We start from the raw sequence: 23,422 nt of genomic DNA, 5'->3' as shown, positions 1-23,422 counted from the left end.
AATAATTGTACCAGATGCTTAAAAGCTTCTCCTCAAAGTTTTGTTAAGATTTTCTTTTTCCTTTCTCTGAGAGATCCTAAGGCTTTCTCAATAGGAAGCAGTGCCTTTTTACTTACTTATGGAAGAAATCGATGCCTTAATTTTAGCTTTTGTTACTATCTAGCTGCTCTCTTGTACAGTAGAACCCAAAAACTGTTTCAACATCTCATGTGTAGATAATTTTCTCCTCAAAACATACAAGAAGTAGACATTTTAGACAAAATACATTTTTTTTAATATCAAACCAGGAGAAATAACAGCTCCTTTTATGAATCCTTGTTGTTTTCATTCCAATAGAAGATAAGAAATATCCTTAATTAAATTCTGATTCAAAATTATTTAATTTAGTTTGAATCAACTTTCAGACTATAGTTGTCAGCTATGACATAATTAGTCATGTCCTCATTGCCACTTTATGGCCGTGGTAGTCTTACGTAAGGCAGACCACTGTTCTCTTTCTCAGGCTTTCTAAATATAAAATAGAAGGAATCTCAAAGCAATCAGAGCTCTGAAAGAATTTTGCTTTCTTAAAACATGTGATTAGACTCTGAAACAACACTTTAATGACCATTGGATAATGGAATTTTCCTGTCTGTAAATTTCCTTTCATATAATTCCGATGGCAGCTCCCTTCTGGTTAGTCCTTCTGTCCTTCCATGGCACAACCCCCATCAGTACCTCTTGTGCCACCCACCCATGCTGGGCAGTGCCTGGAGATACTTGAGGAACTAAGCAAATATTTCTGCTTTACAGTGAAACAGAGCAATTCACTAAGGTAACTTTGTAAGACTTGTCTTTGAAAAGTTCATGATGTTTTGCCTTTCAAACCAAATAACTACTGTTTTTTTTCTTCCTAGAAAGCTGAAACAAGCACAAAGAGATGCATAAACTTGTCTAATCTTTCTTCCTTTTTAAATACCTTTGGTCTTACAATGAGCATCTTCAATTTTTTTACTTTTAAACCAGCATCACAATTTGTTTTTCCTTTTCTTTATTGATTTACTGTCTTGTGAAAGCTCCAAGTCTCAATTACTGTGTGACAGAGATCAGAAAAAAAATCACAAACCCATGGAAAATAAGGTGGGAATTGACTCCTAAAAACTACACATACCAGTGGTTTTTACCATTGTTATTTATTTCCAGAAGAGGTAATCACACTGATGCCAGTGCACTACTCAGAGTAAGATATTTTTTAATACAATCAAGAGGATCGTAGTCTGCCTGCCTAAAATATACAGTGTAAGGAACAAGGAATCCACAAAGGACTGCACATCAAAGCCTAACTTTCTCGGGTTGATGTGTTACCACCATATCTGAGAGAGCGAGGTGCTGAGAAACTGGAAAGAATATCCTAGTCTAGTGGGAAAGATATTGTGGGAAGGATATAATGGGAAGGTCTTTTCTCACTCATATTAGTATAAATAAACAAAGTGGATTAGGCTTATCTTTAGCAAACAGGAACAGTGTAATGGTAAAAAAAAACTCCACCAAATGAGAGGCTCTGTTTCCAGAAATCCTGAGCATCTAGGAGTTTACTAGTCATGACTAGTCTACTAGCCATGACTGTGCTAGTAATTTCAAAATACTGGAGAGAATCCTCATGCTCTTTAATGCTTTGTATCATAAAACTGCAAGTGTGATCCCTAGGAGAAGTCTGGGCTTTTCCAGCTTTCTAACAGTTCCTAGGCATTTTTAGGTAACATAGGCATGTTTAGGTAACAGCATGGGTAAGGGACCTTTCCCAACAGGCAATTCAGGCCACCCTGCTCAAGACAGCCTACTCACATAGCTATGGGGGTGAGGGCTGCTCCACGCCAATTGCCTTTAGTGCCAGCAAACAGTCCTTGGTACATTTGATTTCTTAATATAGCCCAGCTAGCTGACGTGGAAATTTCCAGGTGCCCGATAATTTAGAAAGTTCAATTGCTTAAGTTGAATGTATGGATTTAGGGCCTAATTATAGACCTATTTTGAAAAATACATTGGCCTGAATAGCTGAATGAGTACAGGGCAAAGAGTTCTTCCTTAATGTGGGCGGAAACTTGATGGCTAGGAGACATGCCAGATGCCACTTGCCAGCTGGATCACTCCTTCTGAGTGCTGTATTGGCTTTCCCCTCTGGATGCTCAGTAAATGCCCAGAAATGCTTGTTCCATTGCCCATTTATTATAATTTAGGCACACAAAAAGACTTAGGTTATCGTCAGCAAATAGTTGTGAATAAAACAGCAATACCAATGACTTGACTTGGTTTGCTTATATTCATTTACCTTCTTTGCTACAGCAATGCATCTTCCAAGAAGTCATGTCTAAGAACTAATTGATAAACTAACGTCCCTCTGGCTGCCAATATGTAAAATATATCCTCATGTCAAATGCTCAGACTTGGAGAAAAATACACTGCACAGACACTTCACTCTTTGAAGTGCACAGTTTCTTTTGGCTTTAATGAACCATGAAAATATCAAAGGGATAACTTACAACTCAGTATTTTGATGTTCATCAGTCCTCAGATTGCTTTACTAAGAAAAACAGTGGCATCAGTATTGTACAGCAATGCATTACACACTTCAGCTTTCTTCTTTCTGTTGTTATGACTGTCTCAAATAATTAGTTCTGTTAAAAAACACAGAATCTTCAGTAGTCCTTCTGAGGTGATGATCCTTTAAAATTCAAAGTAGAAAAATTTTCAGGGGAAAGTGAAAAAATCAACTTATTTGATATGAAAATGACACTTGAGTGTATCCTTCCTTTTGAACTTATTTATTCTTTCAAGGTATTCTCAGAGAAGGGATGGAAAATATAATGGAAAATTATGTTGGATAAATTTATGAAAAATGAAATTCACTGATCCAAATATAAATTGGTGCTTAATTTTATAATATATTGAATTGCCTTTCTTACTCAAATATTCCATCTGTAAAAACAAAACAACAAAAAACTTATAAAAATATTTTATATGAGAAAGTATTTCACAATGAATTTTTGGAACTGAAATTATCTGAAGAAAAATTATAAGCATTCCATATTTGCCCCCAGACCTTAATTTACTCTGTTCCCAAATAATTCTCAGTTAATGCTTGTATTAATTTCAAGTGCTTTAACTTACTAATATTTATGTTTACAGGCTGGTGACTAATATAATTTATCAGCTTACAATAATAAGTTTCATTTTGTTGCTGTTGTTGATCTCAAATTCTTTTGTCCAAATCCAATAACACGTTTTTTCCCCCACAACCTATGTAACTAATTTCATAACCAAATTGTTAGCATATCTAAAAATATGGCAGAACTCTTATGTAGCTGTGATATTCTGAAAATTTTGTCTTCTTATGAAACCATTTTTTCAGTAGTGATTTTAAAGATGCTAGTATATATCCCGAAATACTCCTAAACTGATATACTGAAGAGATTGCCTTCTTTATCTATATGGTACCTTTTTCAGTTTCCAGTACCTAATTTTATCATTCAAGTATTTTGAGATTCCTAATTTTTCATCAAAACTCAAGGCTATTTTACAGAATGTCACAATATGCCTTCTCCCCTCCCCCCTCAATTTTATAAAATCAATATATTTAACAGTATTTTTCATGTTTTTCTTGAGTAGGTGACAAATATAAAACATTTGATCCCCTAGGAGTAGCTTTATTTTAAATCTCCTATTGATGTTGCTTCTCATTTCCTTTGATTTTGGGATTTTGTAATGAAGATGGCATTAATAACAGAGATACCAAGATAGTCTTTCAAATTAATCTAATCATACTTTCTCCAAAGTTGTTATGTCTAACTGTTCATCTGTTCCACTGAGAAATCTTCCAGCTACTAAACCTAGCTTGTTAAGTCTTTTTGTTATCTTTTGCATTTTATAATTAATCAAGAGATTTACCAGTATTCATTTTGCTGTTCCCAAGTAGTATGATTTCCTCTTGTTCATTTAAAAAAAATATTTCTGCCATATTTGTTTCCAGAAAAAGCTGTTTGCTTAAGAGATAATTAAGAAGCTGACTCAAACATTCCCTCAATTTTTCTGTAACTATATTCTTTGAAATAAAAAGACATGCATTTTCATTCTCCATCAGATCTTCTCCACTTCATTGATAGTATCTTTCATATTTCCCTCTGCCCCATTCCATCTCCTTCAGAGCTATACAGCCAGTGCTTCTACCACCAGCTCCTCACTAACCTGCAGGTCCGAAAAAGAGAAGGAAGCAGTCTACATAAGCAGGGTAAAATGTATGGATGGAAATCAACTGCTGATTATATTTTTTTAAAAAAATAGAATAAAATTAGGGGTATAAAAAAAAGTTGATGAGGGTCAGATTTAAAAAAAAAGAAAAAAAAAATACCAAACAAAAAAGGAAATACTTCTTCACACAATGCAGAAATTTTGGCCATGTGGCACTGGAGTATTAAAATGTCATGAGAGATTGAAAAGCAATGAACAAATATATTGAAGGAAATTCTGTGGGGACTGTTAGATACAAAGACAGTGCATACACTTTGCAGACGACAGGCTGGGAAGTTATTCTGTGATGTGACATTATGTGCTTGTCTAGTTCTTACTCCTGTTTCTGAGCATCTGGCAGATTTTGGGAGCCAGATCAAGGCAGTCGACTTCTCTTATTAGTATTCTGACAGACAGAAGCTAAGTGGCCACCAGCTAACATCATAATTTTTTTAAGCATCTTATGAACTCATAATTTTGAAAAGCATATCTATAAATTCTACATATCTGATACAGAAAAAATATGAGTAATGCAAGCTACAGATATCCCGTAAATATTAAATGCTTGGGAGGTAGCAGCTATTAGGCTAGTGTAATTACTATCCATGGTTTTTACTTCTTATCAATACTTAATTGCAACGCAGTCAGATTCCAGGAAGGAATATTATAGAACCAAATGCAAGATTATTATACATCAAGTGCAAGGTGCTGCACCTGGCTCTGGGGCAATCCCTGGTATCAGCCCAGGCTGGGGATGAACAGATGGAGACAAACCCTGCTGAGAAGGGTTTGGGGGTGCTGGTGCTGAGAGGCTGGACATGAGCCAGCCATGGGCACTCCCAGCCCAGAGAGCCAAACGTGTCCTGGGCTGCATCCAGAGCAGCGTGGGCAGCAGGGCCAGGGAGGGGATTCTGCCCCTCTGCTCTGCTCTGCTGAGACCCCACCTGGAACCCTGCATCCAGCTCTGGGGTGCCAGCACAGGAAGGACATGGACCTGGGGGAGTGAGTCCAGAGGAGAGACACCAGAATGATCAGAGGGCTGAATGAAGCAGCTCTCCTATGAGGAAAGGCTGAGAGAATTTGGATTGTTCAGCCTGGAGAAGAGAAGGCCCCAGTGAGCCCTTATGGCAGCCTTACAGTGCCTAAAAGAAGGCTGGAGAGAGTCTTCTTACAAGGACATGCAGTGACAGGATAAGGGAGAATGGCTTCAAAATTAAAGAGGAAATGTTTAGGTTATGTATTTGGAAGAAGTGGTTTAGTGTGAGGGTGGAGAGACACTGGAACATGTTGTGCAGAGAAGCTGTGGGCACCCCATCTGTGGAAGTGTTCAAGGCCAGGTTGGATGGAGCTCTGAGCAAGTTGGTCTTGTGGAAGGTGTCCCTGCCTAGGACAAGTGGGTTGGAACCATGTCGTCTTTAAGGTCCCTTCAACCAAAACCATTCTATGTTTCTATGATATTTTATTATATATAAAAAAAAAAAAAAATCCAGGAAAACCCTACTTTCCAACAAAGTCAGATAACGGCTAGATAATAAACTGATAGCTCAAGTCCTGGCTGTTCTCTGTATTCTTGATCTCTTGCTCTGCCTTCTCTAGAGTTTACTGTTTATTTCATTTGTAAAATATGTGTGGAAATAGTATTAAGATTTCCTAACTTCTAGATCTGAGAAAAAGGCAGGCATAACTGTTTTTTTTTCAGGATATTCTTTCTCTCTACACACTTCCTATGCATTATCTAATAGCTGCATAATTTAAAATCCATGTTATTTTTCTGAGCATTTTTCTTATAATAATAGCATATTGTTAATTGATAGAGTGGATCTATACAGTATTTTACTTATCTGCTATGCCTTTGTTGTCAGCATGTTTCTGTTTCACTTACTAATGATTTGTTTCTCTGAAAATTTAAACCACTATATGTTTTTAAACTTTGAGAACTTTAAAGAATTATTTCAGAAAGATAATGTTATCAATTTTAAAAAAATTAATTGCTACTGTGAAAATCTTCATTTCTTATGAGGCTGCTGTGTGGGTTTAATGAGCAGAGTGGGAAGAAGGAAAATAATCAGACAGAAAAAGTACAAAAATGTTGGTTCAGTTGCTTCAACTTTCAGCTGCTATTTCAAAGGCCCTCTGGTTTCTGAGGTAGATGCCTTCAGACACATCAAAAAGCTGAGGTATCTCCTAGGTTTCAGCCAGGCTTGTAAGGATGTCTTGATTATCCCAGGGAACTTCAGATGAGCCTCAGCTAGAGCCTCAAATGATGGGAAAAGGGTGGGAGTCCTTGTTTGCTTGTTTGTTTGTCTGTTTTTAATCTAGCATTTCCAGTTGATTTGGTAACTTGTGTAGCACAACTAAGCACAGACAGACAATGAAGGGAAATAATTGCTGTCATCCAGCCTTACTTTCCCAGGAACTGGGGCAAATCTAATCACTGCCACAAGTTATTTCACGGCATTGCTTTTTTAAAATCCAGTAGTCTGTGTTCTGTTCCATGGGAAAGCAACTCTATTCTAGAAAATAATATTTTTTAAAAAAGTTTTGGAGCAATGTAATAGTTTGATGACACCTGAGTTTATTTCATTTGGATTCATGAATCCTGTTTTTAAAGCTACTTCCTTACTTTGAGCATAAGAAAGCAGTTAAGGACATGCAAAGTATCTGGCCCTCACAGTTCAAAGATGTTTAGTTTAGGCTTGCTTATTTTAAACATAGGAAGTTCTACTATTGTGGTACTGTTAGTGCAAAAGGCAGTATTATTTTATTTTAGAGTTATTTTAAAATAAATTATAATGACTCACTGAATCAATTATTCATACTTTGCTGAAGTGACAACGTGTTATTGTACAAATATACAGGAAAATATAAAACTGTACTTGTTCCTTAACTTTGGACACAATGGCATTTTTAAAAGATCAAATACTAATGTGTACTTTGGCACAACATCTTCAGCATTTGTGCCTCCCTCTGATAAAGTGAAATGCAAGACCTTTCATCCAACCTCTGTACAGAAAAGGACACTGCTTCAGGGGAATGCCAGACAAAGTAGTAGTTCTCTGAGGTGGCCAGGGAAAACATAATTTCCCTTACAGTTAGTGGCAAGAGTAACCTTGTTTATCATCTTTCCTTAAAAGTAACCAGTTTTGCTCTCATTCAGGCGAATGAGTGTTTTTTTCAGGAAAACTGCTTTTGTTCCATAGAAATTTACAGGAAGGAAGTGGTCCTTCAGCAAGAGTTCATTCCTGTGCATCTGTGAATTTTCTACAGCAAGGTTTACAGCAACAGCAATTTCACTACATTTACCTGCAATTCAAATAACCTTAAACTCTTATTGCTGTCAACTACATGTGTTTGTCTTTAAATCATGACAGACATTTAAATCCTCCTGTGGCCTTAGTAAACTAACTCTATGTGTTTTCATAAAACACCAAGCAAATTTATATATTTTCGTATCCATTGCCATCCTCTTGAGGAGATAACTGGTGCTGAGGGCTGCAGCATGGTGCTTCTGTTTTGCTCTCATAATGGGAAATCAGTTAGTTTGTATCACTGACTATGACTTTGAAAGAAAATTAGATTACACCTTGAAGTAGAAAGAAGAGGAAATTGTGGCAGATTTTAGCCTTTACAAGAGATACTAAACCATAAAGAAACTATTCAAAAGTCACAACAGCAGCTTTTCCTGGTTATTGTGGGCATACATACATCATGGTTTGGAGGCAGGTACTCCAAATCTTGAACTCTGCATGACATTCAATACAAAGTCAACATATTTATCTTCCTGAAGAACCAAGCTGGAGCACTTGTCTATGAGTATTCCAGCTGTAGTGTACATAGTGCACATATTTAAGACATATTCTAGTCAGCAAAGTCATGGGGACTGTGTTTGTGTCCTAAGCATTGACAGACTTCTGTACTGAAAATACAAAGAATGAAGGAAGCCTAATCACCACACAGTGGTTTGGTTTTTCCCCTACTCATGCTGTTGGGAAGTAAGCCAGTCACTAACTGCTAGGGCCATCCATGGAATGACTCATTGCCATTTTTGCCTGAGTCATCTGTTTCTGTACAAACAGTATTTTTTTCCTGATGGTGGTATTTCATCTAAGTTTTTCAGATTTATGAGCTCTTACAGACAGGCTGGGAGATGATGATCACATAAACCAATTCTAATGGGGTTTACAAATAGAGGCACTAAATATAATTATGCACTTTTAATGGCAACAGTACTACTAGTGAAATAAATTAGCAACTTGATCTATTTGATATATTAACTTGCCAGCCAGATCTGGACAAAATAGCCTCTTTATCTTGAAAAATAGAGGATACTGGCACTGATTTCCTGAATTGCTTCACTATTATTCTCTCTGACATATGAATCACTATACTCTTTCAGTAACATATGTCAGGTATAATGTTTAGATACAGCAGAATAACAAGTTACAGCAAAGATCCATACTTACATACATACATAACAAGGACAAAAAGATATGTCCTTTGTTAAATCTGAACCCTGGTGATAAGCAGCCTTCTCAGAACTAATAGAGATTAATTATGTGACAGATCCCTAAAGTCTCATGAAAAAAAAAATAAATATTTCCTATTTAAGCAGTACCTTTCTTTCTGGAAGGGAAAAAAAAAAAAAGTAGAAAAAAAGCCTGAAAAGCAGTATTTTTTTCCTCTTAGCTCTGGTCTTATGGACATCTGTTTCAGATGGAATTAAAGGTCTTCTAGCTCATTCAGACATCTGGTGCTAAAAATATTCATGCCTTGGTATGATTCCAAATTTCTTTGTGTCTCTTGGCTTCTTTTGCTAAAAATATATGAGGAGTTTATATGAGAGGAACTTTCATCCATCTGAGTGCTTGCTCAGAGTTATGACTGTATCTCCAAAAATTGCTGAAGAAGGAAGAAAATTGAGGTTGTATAAAAACATTATAACTAGACTGAGTCAGACAAAAAAAAAAAACCAAAAAAAACCCAAAACAAAAAAAAAAACCCACAAAATTTAGGCCAGCATCCTCTCCATGACACCAATCCACATTTGACTGTAATTTTACATCGAGTTCCTCAGTGTTTCATTAATCCTTATCTAAAGTTAGCAGAGAAGCCCTTCTTATAGCCAAATGAGAAAACAGAATTAACATTTTACAGCTGAAAGAGATTCTCCATCCTGGGAGATAGCCAAAATTTGGATATCAGGTTGCTGGGTGAAGCCTGAGCAGCCTGACCTTACTGGGCCTGCTTTGTGCAGAATTGGCCTAGCTGACCTTCCCATGTCCCATATAAGCTACATGACTCTGTTGTATTTAGCCTCCATGAATTGACTGCTAGCACCTGGCACCTCTTCAGTTGTACAATGAGAATGTTAAAACACACAGGCACTATCTTTTTGAAGGCACATAGGATATTGCTAGATGCCTATATATGAGCTTGACAACCCACCTCCCATTACAGTCTGTGGAAATCAAATCAACAGAGTTGGTAACTACATCAAGTTTTAAGAATCTAGGCCCACAAATTAGGTCCTCCGCAAACTTCCTACTGATTTATTGCATTTAAATTACAGCTTAGGTCACCCCTGCCAATTTGGTGCAATATAACTTATGCAGTTTATGTGGGTCACTTACATTTTATGCAGAACTGGGAATTTACTGCTAGTCTAATTCATGTCTTGATAGTCTAATCAAAGAATTTTTATTAGTCTGAACATAATTATACTATCAATTTTAATTCCAATTATCCAAGCATTATGCCTCATCCCTATAATCACAGGGTAAAAATCAAAATACTCAAACTTTATAGTAATTGTCTCTTTCTCTGGGATTATGGTCACCTTTCCAGTGTCACTCTGGTGACACAGAGATCATGTCCTAAAGCTGATAGCTTCTGTCTGGGAGGCCTGGGTGTGTTATGGAAAGACATCCATGGAAGATATGTGGTGTGGAGGGTTTCTTATTTCTCTTTACTGAAAATATGATGTTGGTATTGATGGTTTCCTCCTCCTCCCTCTTGAGTCTTCTTAGTGTCATTATTATATACTTCTAACACAATTTGCTTGCTCCTTACTCAATGGTTCACAATTCCATATTACAGCAAAATCTACTATGTACAGCCTGTTTTAACATATATCAGATACCTGTTTTTACCTCTCTTTGTCACCCATAAATTGTTTTACCCATCTGCCAAGGCACCATTCCTTTGGCAGCCAATAACTGGCTGGTCCCAAGTTGTTTACTACCAGAGGTCTCTGTTACCAACCTGTGTCTCCACCATTAAGGCTCCAGCTATCATCCCATGCCTGTACATCTCTACCCTTATTTTTATTGTAGCATCATCATAGCTCACTAGAGAAAGAAAAATTACATGTTGTATTTACTACTTATACAAATATATACTGCAATAAGCCTGATACCTTTCAGCTGTACAAAGCTAAGCAAAGGCTGAAACAAATCAAGTTACTGTCAGCTGGTTATCATTCAACAGCTGTTACAGCTAAACAAACTAACCTCAACCTTCAGGCAGGTCAAGGTGAGTCCAGATGAATCCTGGTATGTCTTAGTAACTGTGTTGTCAACTTAAAACACACAGAGCCCACAGCCTGCTACTCATATTGGTGCTGTATGTGCTGGGCTGTAAGGCTGAAGAATGTGGACAGACAGCTCACTCTGTAGCAGATGATTCCATTTGAAGCACCCAGTCCTGCCTACAATATCCCAAAAAGGTTATGAATCCTGGTGACGCATTCCTTGATCTTCAAGGAGAGTGAATTATTAACATTTACTTTATCTAGTTCTAACAGTACTAAGATAAAATAGTTTCTCAAAGTCATCCTGAAAGGCACATGCTTGGCAAAACTGTTTTGATATGCAAATACCATGGTCTTATCTCAGATGCTTTACCTCAGCAAGAGCTGACATCAGAACAATTAGTATATTCCACATTTGGAACCAAGTTTTCTATCACTCATAAGTCTGATATCCCAATGAGCCAAACAAATGCCACACTTCCTTCATGACTGGGACATCTGTAGCAGAGTGAAAGTAGTTGAGACCAGCACATCCTGCCAACTGGATGTTTGTGTGCCGAGTTGAACAACATTCTGTGTTAATTGTTGATACCTGAGTTGAAGCCCTCTTCCTGTAACACTTCCTAGTTCTAACTACAGCTGCTACATGCAGAATCACTATTGCTGGGATTCTGGCGCCAGTCCAGTTGGAAATACCAGAAAAAGATGCTGTAAAACACTGTCAGTCCCATTCATCTCACAAGTCCTGGCTTTGCTTCTATTGAAGCATGGTATGTCAAATATCAAAGGCTAGGGAGTTTGGTATAATGCATGCCTGAGTATGTCCCTCAGATGGAGCTGGGATATGGTCAAGAGAAACTGGACCTAGGAAAGCAGTCCTAGATCTCTAAGTATTGGGAGCAAAAGACTATTTCTTAGTCCTAGTCAAACTCTCTCAAATTATCAGCCAGCATCTTAGGCAATATGGTTTCTCCCATTTGCTGGTTTCCAAGTTTCCAAAGGTTTTTGAAAAATATTTTTCACCTGTTTCTCCTTGTCTGGTGCCTACTCTTATTTCTGAGACTTAATATTGCCTGCGGATTTTACAGAGGCTTCCATTTTCAGTTCCCACCTTCTTAATAGCAGTATTGTCAGCACATGACCCAGCACTTCTGGAAGATCTCACTGAAGAGCTTTCCAAATCACATGGAAATAATCTCACTTAATTGTTACTCAGTGTACTTACAGACTTGTGGCTGGAACATGCCATGGTCCTGATCTCCAGTGACTCATTCTCTTTTCTGTGATATGTACCTGGTTTGGGGTTTTGGTTTTTTTGTTGTTGTTTTTTGGTTTTTTTTTAATTTCTGCTTTGGCCACATTGCAGAACTAGCATGGTGGTTGATGCCCACAAGGTTTTCACCTCCAAGAGAATATGGCTGGCATGTGAACACATTTCCAGAAGCACAGGAGACTTATCTCCTGTTCAAATTCTTGAATATCCTTTCCCTCTTTCATCTTTCCTTCCTTATTTTGTGGTGAGAAAAGTTAGCCCTTAAATGTCCTTTCCCTCAGCTTTCCAGGTAGAAAGGGCTAATCAAATGAGATATTTGAATGATATGAGAAAATAAAGTAAAATAAAATAATATTAAATAAAATAGCTCCAACACTAAAATAAAGTACCTTCTGCTATATTTTTGAGAAACATACCATTATTAAAGATACATTATGCATATTTTGTGGGTCACCTGTCATTTCCCTCATCTCATGCACTTCTTTTTTATATCTGAATTAGTATAAGAGCTTTGTGTTCATCCCTGTAGGATTCCTGCTGCCTTTGTTTGATCTTTGCTTGAGTTGGGATGGAGCTGTCTTAAGCTTGAAGGAGGTGATATTGGAATATAAACCAATTCTCCTGGAAACTTCTTCTATCTAGGGTCAAGAGTCATATCCTATGGGACTATTCTAAGAAGTTCTCTGAAGAAGTTGGAGTCTGAGCTCCCAAAATGCAGGCTTGTGGTCCTGACTTTTGCCCTGCTTTCTCCTCTCTGGATATTCTTCCCCCTGTATCCTTCTGGATCCTGTTACCCCAGTGGTCATATGGCCACTGCAGCCAAGGCTGCTCCAACTTTCATATCCCTGACCAACTATTCCTTGTTTGTAACTATCAAGTCCAGGAAAGCACCTCTCATTGTTGGCTGAGAGACTTGGGCATGGGGAAGAGAGGCTGAGGGGAATCCCATCCATGTGTATAAATACCTTCAGGGAGGGAATGAAGAAAAGGTGGCTGTACATTTTTCTGAGGTGGCCAATGAGACTAGGAGGAGCATGTATCTTAGAATGAGATCAGTTGCATCATGAAAGTGCCTTTTTTCCTCCACTCACTATAAAAAATACCCAGATATCTGGATCCAGTGCAGACATCTGTGACAGAAACATCTAAATTTAGGTGAGCTAACTGTTCTGTAGTAGAAAAAATTGGGGCAACACAGCTGACAAATATTTCAAGATAAGCGTTCTTCCTTTCAAATAGCTGAACTCACATAAACTTGTGAAGCTCAAACTCTTACTGAACTACTTGGTTTAGAGCCCTTCTGCATTCTACCAGCAGCATTTAAGACTTTCAAGCATAGCGCTGCTTTCTTTGCCTGCAAACTGACAGGAATGCTGAAATATCAGGCCTGATGCTACCTACACATACCACACAATGGAACAAAAGCTAGCTTCAGTGGAAATCTCCACTGAAGATTAATTCTCAACATTTATTTTTCCTTCCTACCACTGCAGCCCTGGGTCAGATCAGATGTTGATGGACACTTCCACTCAGATTCACCGAAGGAGGCATTTTTTCCAGAGAGCTACATACTTTTCAAAACATGAGTATGCAAAAGACCTGAGCAACTTTTATGTGTTTGCATATTACTGAGCAGTGACTGGATAAAATTTAGGGAACTGCCTCTATCTGAAATAGCAGAGTGTATTCTGACAATGGGACACAATGTTATTTGACTGTTAGCATGCTGGACCAGTGAAAAAGAACATTTTTCTCCATGTTTAAGAAATCATCTGTTGAGGTAAGAGATCATATTCACATGCTACCTAATGTTACATAGCTAGCTAATAGATAAAATCTATAAACATCAGAAATCCTCTGGAAGTCAGTTGAAGAGTCATTTGAACCAAGAAACAGAATGCTTACTCAACAGGAAACTCGAGGCATGGGGCCTTAGCCAGAATTTAGGCTGAGTTAGCTCTGCAGCTGGTTAGGTCATGTTGACAATCTGGTGGTTAACAACATTTCTGTTATATTCTGCTCTATTTCTGTTTGTATTCTGCCTTATGTTCAAGGGAGACTAAGCTGGCATTACAAGGAGCCACTTTAACAGCTCAACAGCTCTGTAACCACTATGTGGTTTTTAATGCAGTTGCATTACAAACTCAGGATAAAAGGGGAGGTTCATAATAAAAGAGGCTTATAATTTATGCAGAGCTTTGTTTTATGTAGAAATAAATCAATTTGGGCATAAAGCCTGTTCAAGAGCTGTATATATGGGGAACATATACAATGATGAACAGACTGAAACTTATTTAGAAAAACCCACTAACAGTACTGTGCAGGGCAGTGTCACAGCACATCTGATTTGAATGATCAACATCATTTGGGTAACTGAAAAGATCATTTTCATTTTATCGTTTTTTCAAATAGATTTTTATATTGCATTATAAGTGTTAGGAGAAATGCCAGCACTTCAGACTTACTGATCTAGCAGTAAATTATTGTGAATATATATCCAGCTTTCTTCTGTTCCTTTAGGACAGAGACTGTGCTTTGCAGTTAATACTTACAGCAACATTGGCACTACAAGAACATGGAGTTACTTGTGTATCTATTGTTTGCACTTTCCTCTTCTAGTTGAATAAGAAAATCATTTTCAGATAACATCAAGGCCTGAACTGATTAGATTTTGTTTTGCATACAGCAATTTAATATCCAAGTAGCTTTCAAATAAATGGATTAACAAATATTTGAATAATCTTTTTCCTAAGGAATACATGCTAAAACTGTTTTCTACTTAATCATGCCTTATTGATATTACAAAAATGACAAACATTGCCAAGATCAGAATAGAAATATCTTGTCCAAATAAGACTTCATAACAGCATTGGATTTCTTCTTGTAGCTTGCATCTTTATTGACTTCTGATGCACTAAGCCTACAGATGTCTGTATTTTCTGCCATTTCCTCCATTTTTTCCCCCAAAAGATTTCAAGGGTTTGGGGATTGTTTTGTTGTTCATTGTTTTTCAGCTGAAGGTATTTTCTCACATATTTCCCACATTCCTTCACAGTTTGGTGTGCATTTACATTCTTTATTCTGTATTTCAAATTTACTGTCCCTGATTTTATTGACTCTGACTTTTGCACATTCCATTCAATCTCAATTGTTAAATGAAAACTTCAAAGCCAGAGGGGCATTTTTTTTTATTTGTTAAACATTGTGTATTTACATAACAGCACAAGTTGGCAACTGTCAACATCAGGTTTTTAACATCAGATCTGAAGTAGCTGAAAACACACTGAAAAGCTAGGCCACATGAATTTTAGAAAATCCTGTTTGTTTCTCAGCTTTTGACATTTGTGGTGTGTTTAGGTAGTGTCCACCATCAGTGTTCATAAAACAAAAATATTTAAAGTATTATATTTTATTACCAGGGATTTAAAAAAAAAATAATTACAAACTCACAGATTTTTAAGAAATAATCTAATTTTAAAATTAACAACTTCAAACTGCCACACACGCGCCTATTCCTGTGATTCTTCTGCTTTAAGCTAACTTCTCTCAAGTACCCGTGCCTCTCCAAAGAGGTGGGACTTGGCAGATCCTTTTTACTCAGTGTTAGACCCTCCTCTGTTACCTGTGTGAAACACCAGCAGCCTTTGCATTCATTCTTCATTCTCAATGCATCACATTATATGGAAAAGAGACTTTTAGGAAGAATCTGCTCAGAGAGACAAGCACACACTGCCTCAGCCTTTATTTATGGACTCTGTACCATTTCCTCTAGGCTCACAGCTTACAGCACAGAAGTGGCTATGCAATCACCTTGCAGTGTCAGCTCATTATGCTCTTTTTTTCTCCTTGCAAAGCCATTGAGCTGTACTGAAGAAGCTGTACTACTGCTAATGTGGGCATTGGCTCCCTGAACTTGTCTGAAGCCTTTTTGAAAGAAGAGGTTCCTTCACTCCTGTGGTGTCCTGCTTTAACTGTGCTTGTAGTCAGCAAAGGTAATTAATGTAGGTTATAAGGGAGACAACAAGAGATGTAGGGATCTAACCCTGCTACGAGCTTAGACAAAGTACAGCTGTGCATAGCACAGCTGTGGGGAGCTTTTCAGAATATATCTGAATTAGTTCAGAACTGTCTCCATGACTTAGCAGGAAAGAGCTGCAGCAGAAAAGAGATCCTTGCAGCCTGCAAAATCTGTCCTAGACCAAGACAAATATTTGAGATATTTCCCAGTCTGAGCTCTGTGTTGCAGTAGTGACTTTTAAACCCGGTTCAGACACACCTGCACGGTATTAGGACATATCCAAAGGGCAGGTTTGCAAAACTGTACACGTGTATATGCACACTGAACAAAGATGATGACAGTGTAATTGAAAATCTACATTTGGCTACAAAATCTTAAAAGTAGCCCAGTGTTCCTACTAATGATGGCTGTGGCATTGCCTGTGTTGCCTAAAAAAAAGGAGAAGAAAAGATGAAGAAAACCAAGCCAAAGTTCTGCTGTTTAATTTTTAAATTCTTTATATGGTATAGCAAATAAAATAGTAACAGCTATATTTACTTAAAATAGTACAAAATTATGTACTATAAATGTAATATAAATATTTGTATTTTAACCAATATAAGTATTTGGTTTATGTATCTTTATTACGATAAAATTAACTTAGTTCTGAAATCTACCTACTCTGAAAGTTCCATAAGAAACCTTAAAAATTTGAATAGGCTTATACAGGTGAAGAAATGTAAAGATAAATACTGTACTTTCTTATTTGCTGGCCATTGATTGAATAATGAATGAAAAACAAGATTAAAATTGCTAACAGTCTTGGACTGCTTGCCTTCGTGCAATTAAGTTCAGACTTGTCTGAATTCAAATGCCATCCTTCAAGACAACTTTTCACAGAACTGGGCTTGCAAGAGCTGTTGTTACCAAGAAGAATATTTTGTTGGCCAATTTTCATGGTGGAACAAAGTTTAAACTGTTGTAAGTTTGCTGACTAACAGCAATTAAGTTTCTTTTTTCCTAAAAAAGGTCTGAAGCAATACTTCCTTTTAAATGTAAATTTGAAAATATTTTGATTAAGTGCTATTTTGAGCACTATTTCTGCCTCTTTAAATACAGCTCTTTGACAAAAAATAATATTCTGCAGGATCCAGAAAATAGTCCTAACCATTACTGTTGTTATAGGCCCTTAAGGTTTAAGAATGTTAAAATGAAAAAGTAAATCTTAAAACTAGCATTCAAGTGTTTTAGTCAACAGGACAGTCCATGTGATTTGTTCACCTAAGTAATAAAGCCCTAGTATTTCTGAAAGACACATTTCCTACATTCAATATATATTCTGTACAGGAGAGTACAGGAGAAATATAAACTCAAGGGAGAGAGTCCAGCAGAGAGCCACCAGGGTGACGAAGGGACTGGAGCATCTTTTCTGTGAAGAAAGCCTTCGAGATCTGGAGCCCTTCAGCCTGCATCAGAAATGGCTCAGAGGGGATCCCATCAATGTATATAAATACCTGAAGGGCAGGTGCATAGCAGATGGAGCCAGGTTCTTCTCAGTAGTGCTCAGTGACAAAACTATGGGCCCACACAGAAACACTGGAGGCTCCCTCTGGACATTGGAATTTATTTTTTTTTTTACTGTGAGAGTGACCAAGAACTGACTTAAGTTTCCCCAAGAACTTGTGGAGACTCCATTCTCGGAGATATTCAAAAACTCTCTGGTCCTGGACAGCCTGCTCTAGGTGTCCCTGCTTGAGCAGGGGGTGGGCCAGATGGCCTCCAGAGGTCCATTCCAACCTCAGCCATTCTGTGATTCTGTGATTTTAAGGAACCTTAGTGCTTGCAAATTGCTTTGCATTATAGGTTAATATTATGTCATGGTCAAAACCTCTGGAATCAGACAGTTAAATTAAAATATACAGATAACACTATTTTAAAAATACAAAGATCTGAAAGAAATGTGTGATCTCCCTTTTTTTAATATTTTGATGTTCCAGAAAGAGTAAGAATCAAAAGAAGGGCATGTTTAAAGCCTAAATTATTCACATGGCCTGCTTTGGTATAAGTCCCATAACTACATTTATATTCCCAAAGTAAGTTTGGTCTCTGTATATAAGCTAAACCATCCATCCAAAATTTGTTCCTAAATATGAAGCCCCCTCTCCACACACAACTAACTCTATTATCTCTACTGAATCTGCTCCTGCCTCTACTGACTCTATTCACAAGCACTATGGAATATTTTCCAATTTTCCAATTTGGTTCTTGCTTATTGTTCTTTCTTCCTTTAAAAGACATGAATTGCATGAGTTCATAACTGAACATTACATCTCAATAAATGCTTACTCAATTGTATTCCAACACTTGCAGTCTCAAATTCCATTCGGCAGCTCTTAACTAGTTGGAATTTCTAGGACAGTGTATCGCAGAGCTGAGACACAACACTTAAAAATCCATGGAGATCAGGTGACAGCTTCCTGAGCTGAGATGTCACATGCAACACTTCAGAAAAAGTTTACTTTGGAGATAATTGTTGCTACGGATACAGAGGATGTCAAACTGATTCCACGAATGGTCCAATTTCCATGTACCGTGAAATCTGGAAATATAATTAAGAGGTTTTGGAAACTGAAACACACTGCAATACTCTGTACCAACTTTCTTAAACTCAAGATGACCTTTATTAATAACCGCTCCTTTTAGGACAGAATAATTAAACATTCAATATGTATAGTGAAGAAAAAGGAGAAAATCCTGTTAGGAAAATAATATTAATCTGTTCCTTGCCTATATTTCTCTACCAGCTTTGTTTCCTAACTGCGAAGGCTTTTGATGTGCAACAGAGTTGTACAAGAAACAAAACAAATGCAACGAAGAGAACAGGCCGGAACTTTCCAAACATGTTCTTCTTTTCATTTGGATAGCTTTAGTAACTGCTACACGAGCAGGGTTTAAGGGCTGCAAGCAAGGTCCCAGACACACAGGCGCAAAGTCTCACGCTTCCACCTCCTCCTCCCTTATAATCCTGCCTATCTTCATTCCCACCCCCATCGAGAAACCTAACTCCAATGATGGAGCTGGCTCTCCTCTGCCCTCCCAGGCGCGTCCTGCCGCTTCACCGCACTGCCGCCGGTCCTCACCCAGCTCACCCGTGATCGCTGCCTGCACAAAACACTGCTCCTGCCGCTCGGGTCAGCAGGCAGCTACGGAAAGGTGACGGCCTCAGCTGCAGGAGAAAGCTCCGAGTGCCGGCCATTACTGATAGCGGGGAGCCACTTTTGTGAGAGCATTTGCCTTGCGGATCAGCTACAGATGAGCTACACGCGAACACTCCTCTCCACTGCAGCCCAGAGATGCATCTACGGCTGTTTGAAATTGTTGCGTGCCACAGCTGGCACACATCTGGCACACATCTGGCACTTTGGGAACCTAGAAATGAGTCGGCCTCGTCCGATACACCTTTATGGGCGCAGGCGTTTTTAACCGGTTTCACGCCAGGAGGTCATAAACATCTGAACATTTAGTTTTAGGAGGAAGAGAGAAGAGGAAAATCTCAATTCCTTGCCATGGAACGGTGCTTTGCCTTCACAGGAACAGCAGGCAAACGGGCTCAGGATTGTTAATCAGCTTAGGTAGATGCCCATTCAGAATCGCTCTCCGGGTCCTCAAGATGTCTTCTGTGCCATACTGTCTTTCTCATTGCCCCATGGTGATCAATAGTGATAAATATCTAGGCAAGGCCTGGGCTTGGGACCTAACAGCCCCACAGAACAGCGCTGCCGAGGGGAGAGAGGGGAAGGACGAAGCGGCCCCGATCCCGGCCGAGCGCGGCCCCGATCCCGGCCGAGCGCGGCCCCGAGCCGAGCGCGGCCCCGAGCCGAGCGCGGCCCCGAGCCGAGCGCGGAGCGGCCGGGCCCGGAGGCCGCTCACGCCCAGCCCCGGCAGAGCCAACGCAGCTCCAGGCGGGGCGGGGCCTGTCCCGGCTCTGCCGCCGCGGGGGCGGGCGGGGGGCGGTGGCAGCGGGGCAGGGCCGGGCCGGGCGGCGGCGGCGCCGGGCGAACGGGCAGGGGGAGGAAGGAAGGAAGGAAGAAGGAAAGAAGGAAAGGAAGGACGGACTGAGCGACGCGGCGCCAGGTCGGAGTAGCTGCGGCCGCGCCCGTGCGTGTCGGCGGGTGGCCAGGATGGATCACCACCAGCCCGTCAGCCGCTACCAAGTGGTGAGTGCGGCGTCCCCGGCGAGGCCCCGCTCGCCTCCCCCCGCCCCTCGGGCCGGCGCGGCGGGGCACGGTGCGAGCGGGGCGCCCTGCCCCCGCCTCTACGTGCGGGGGTCTGGCAAGGACCGGGACCGGGGCTAAGCGCGGCCCGTCCCACGGAGGGGCTCCTACGGCCGGGCCTTGCTCGGGCGGCGGGGGCTGCCCCCCTCGGCCCCCCGGCTGCCCCGGCCTCGGAGGGGGCTGTTGGTCGGCCAGTTCGGAAAGCCACCTTTGCCCGCCCCCCTCTCTGCTCCCGCGGCGGCCGGTCCCGGGCCGGGCTCGGCGGGTTTTCCCGGGCGCCTCCCCCTGCCGGGAGCGCGGCCGAGGAGGAGAGCGGGGCGCGCCGCGGCAGTGCGGAGCAGCCGGGGGAGGAAGGGACAGGGGTCCTTGTCTCCGCTAAGTACGTGCTGCTTTCAGAGCCAACCTCTGAAAGCTTGGGATTTCTAGTAGCTGTCTGGCACAGGGATAGAGTGCAAGGCCTGTGTGAAGATGAGAGGGAGGGAAGTGTGAAATGCAGGGAGGAGACTGACCTTCAGTGTGTGTGTATGTGGATATGCATATGCACGAGCACTCTCTTCTCAAGAGCGGTCTGCAGCTTTGTGGGTCCATGAGACCAATTTTTCTTTAGGTCCTGAACCTAACCACAGAAGCAATCACTTAGGATACAAAGATTTTCATCCTGACCGAACTGATTGTCCTGTTTGTTTCTCGCAGTCATGAGTTTAATGTCAGTTACATAAATCTTTCAGTCACTAGCTTAAGGTCAATTATACTCAAAATATATAAGCTTTTCTGACTATTGGGTGTAAAAATGACTTAGGTGCAGTCAGTCGCCCCAAAAGTTTAAATTTTATCCTTAAGTTCCTTGTACTTTATAGCTTTGCTATGAATGTAAAGATAAGAAAGTCTGAAATCTTTGTTACTCTCTGTGATTCAAATTTCAACTGCAATCTTCTAGCTAAGTCCTGAATTATTTATCTTAGTGTTTGTGTTTTACCGAGTAGTGAAAACAATGTCCACAGAAGTAATAACACTTAATGTCTGTGCATATGTAAATACTGGTATTTATATTCAGATTGTTCCCAGGTTATGCTTTAAGAAAAAATAATAGGAAACACTTTTATTATATTTGGAATGTTTATTGTGATAGTCTTAGAGGATTTAAATTTCTGTCTGCTTTTGGGCACTTAAATACGGGGATTGTCATAGGGGTGATGAACACACCATGCACCCTGTGACATATGCCTTTTAGGATGGTAGTTGGTCACCAACTGCTTTATGGGTCAGTGATTTCTAGCACACTTCTTTTCTGGCACTGTGCTTCCATAACTTGAAATCAGTAGAAGTCCTAAAGTCATTCCTTCTTCTCTGCAAGAGAGAAGGAAAATGCTGTGACAGCATTTTCTTGAGAGCCTACACACTGTCTTCCTTGAGGCCTGAGGTGACCTGGGCATGTTTTAAAAGGCCTTGAATGCATGTTCTTAGAGGTCAGGCAGGTAGAAGGGAGACTTTAATTTAGTTACTCAAAGGAGTACAAAAAAAACACATGAAGAACTAATTTGTCTCCGTAATATTTTTATCTTATGCTTGTTAAGAACTTCCAGTGATGATGCTGATGCCCATCTTTGGATAAACACTCTTTGGTGTGGCCTCCCAAAAGTGCTTATCTTAATGTTTAACTCCATGAGTTGGCCTCCTCAGTTTGTTATGTATATTAAATTGTGTAGTCATTTTTTGTAAATCAGTCTGCTGTGCTCCAGCGTTTAAAATACAGCCTTACTGATTACTGCCCCACAGGAAGGAGTGTATTGTTTTAGTTTCTTTGTTATATCTGACTGCTGAAGACTGAGATTTTTGTAGCGTTGTTTACTTACTGTTTTGGGTTGGAGAAAGGAAGGAACAAGGCAATTGCAGATATACTTAATTAGAAGCTGATTATTCAAGCATGTGATCTTAAGTGTTGTGATATATTTGCTTACATAATGGCTGTGATAGGTACTGAGCAATAGATCATCGCAGATTTTATGGTAGTGTCCTAGTTTTTGAAGACAAAATGTAGGAAAAAAGATGACTTAATATGGCTAATACCACATTTTATAAATGTTTTATGAATTTAGTTTATGAAATCTGGCCAGTTCTGCTGTGTTCACGGTATTTTTTTTATTTTTATTTTTTTTCTTCCATGATTAATAATGAATACCTTTTGGCCCTGTTTGTACCCATTCTGCCTTTACTTCTAGATGATCTGTTTGACTCTATTCAGGTCAAGTTCTCTTGCAAATAGAAAGATTTCTAGGTGTGTATTATTATCAAAATAATTACTGACTTGTGTTTCCATTCCTGGCAGTAGCACTTTAATGAAGTTGAAGGAGCTTTCTCTTTTTATTTGTGGTTTCTTCTAAGTAAGTTAAACTAAAAGGCTTTAGACTGGCAGGCAATTTAGAGTTTTAGCACAAAAAGCCAGTTCTGTGACTTCTTATGAAAAAGAAAACGTCTCATCATAAAGCTAATCCTCAGCGTTTCTTATTTTTATCTCTGTTGGAAATATCTCTTAAACTTCTTTCTGTATCTTGTTCTTCTTTGTGTGTCTGCATTTTATTTACAAAGCAGTTTAAAAGTGTTCAAACTGGGCAGCTGTTAAAAGCCTGTACTTGGAATTGCAGCAAAGTAAGTGTTGTGAGCAAAGAGCAGGCAGTACGTCAGCATTACGTAACTATCTGCCGCGGGCATGTGTCATTTGTATTGCTTTCTGGCACTCCTGTTTTGTCTCTCTTCGTAGGGCAAAAAGACAAATAATTGATGGGTAAGAATTTGTCATGCTTCCCTGCAGGAGTATGACATTAGAAGGAAATTAGCCAACCTTTGTTGTCTTGCTTTACTTCCTTTTTTCTTTTCCTTAGTCACTTGAATGACTGCATTCCTGTTGGTAAATGTGTCTTAATGTGTACATTTGATATTTCTTGCAGGTATAAGTCAGTTCAGCTGTATCATTTACTTATTGCTGTATTTTTTCTATTTCTTCCCCTATTCTGCTCTTTGTAGGATAAGGCATCAAGTTTAGGAAAATTATAATAAAAATTCTTCAGTAATCATTCTTCTGACTGTTT

The 23,422-nt window shown here is 39.4% G+C and overlaps 1 protein-coding gene and 1 long non-coding RNA gene across 5 annotated transcripts in view; one reads left to right on the top strand and one right to left on the bottom strand.

Annotated features, from left to right (window-relative positions):
* Nucleotides 1-15,238: 15,238 nt before the first annotated feature.
* On the bottom strand, nucleotides 15,239-20,016 carry LOC111926473 (uncharacterized). Its single transcript, XR_002862998.2, has 2 exons — nucleotides 19,212-20,016; nucleotides 15,239-18,661 (listed from the first exon to the last, which is right to left on the bottom strand). It is a non-coding gene; the product is annotated as an uncharacterized LOC111926473 (long non-coding RNA).
* Nucleotides 20,017-20,072: 56 nt separating this feature from the next.
* The window catches only part of NDFIP2 (Nedd4 family interacting protein 2), a 45,176-nt gene continuing 41,826 nt past the window's right edge, over nucleotides 20,073-23,422 (top strand). Inside the window, exon 1 of one of the 4 annotated variants that reach the window (XM_086880912.1) lies at nucleotides 20,073-20,279. In XM_086880912.1, coding sequence (XP_086737038.1) covers nucleotides 20,244-20,279 — 36 coding nt within the window. In that variant the 5' untranslated portion in view covers nucleotides 20,073-20,243. The remainder of the gene's footprint in view (nucleotides 20,280-23,422) is intronic. The other 3 variants (XM_086880910.1, XM_086880909.1, XM_086880911.1) reach the window with 3 other exon arrangements.

This window comes from Cyanistes caeruleus, chromosome 3 (genome assembly GCF_971803275.1).
Source record: "Cyanistes caeruleus chromosome 3, bCyaCae1.hap1.1, whole genome shotgun sequence".
Lineage (NCBI taxonomy): Eukaryota > Metazoa > Chordata > Aves > Passeriformes > Paridae > Cyanistes > Cyanistes caeruleus.
This window is presented reverse-complemented; position numbering and strand designations above follow the sequence as displayed.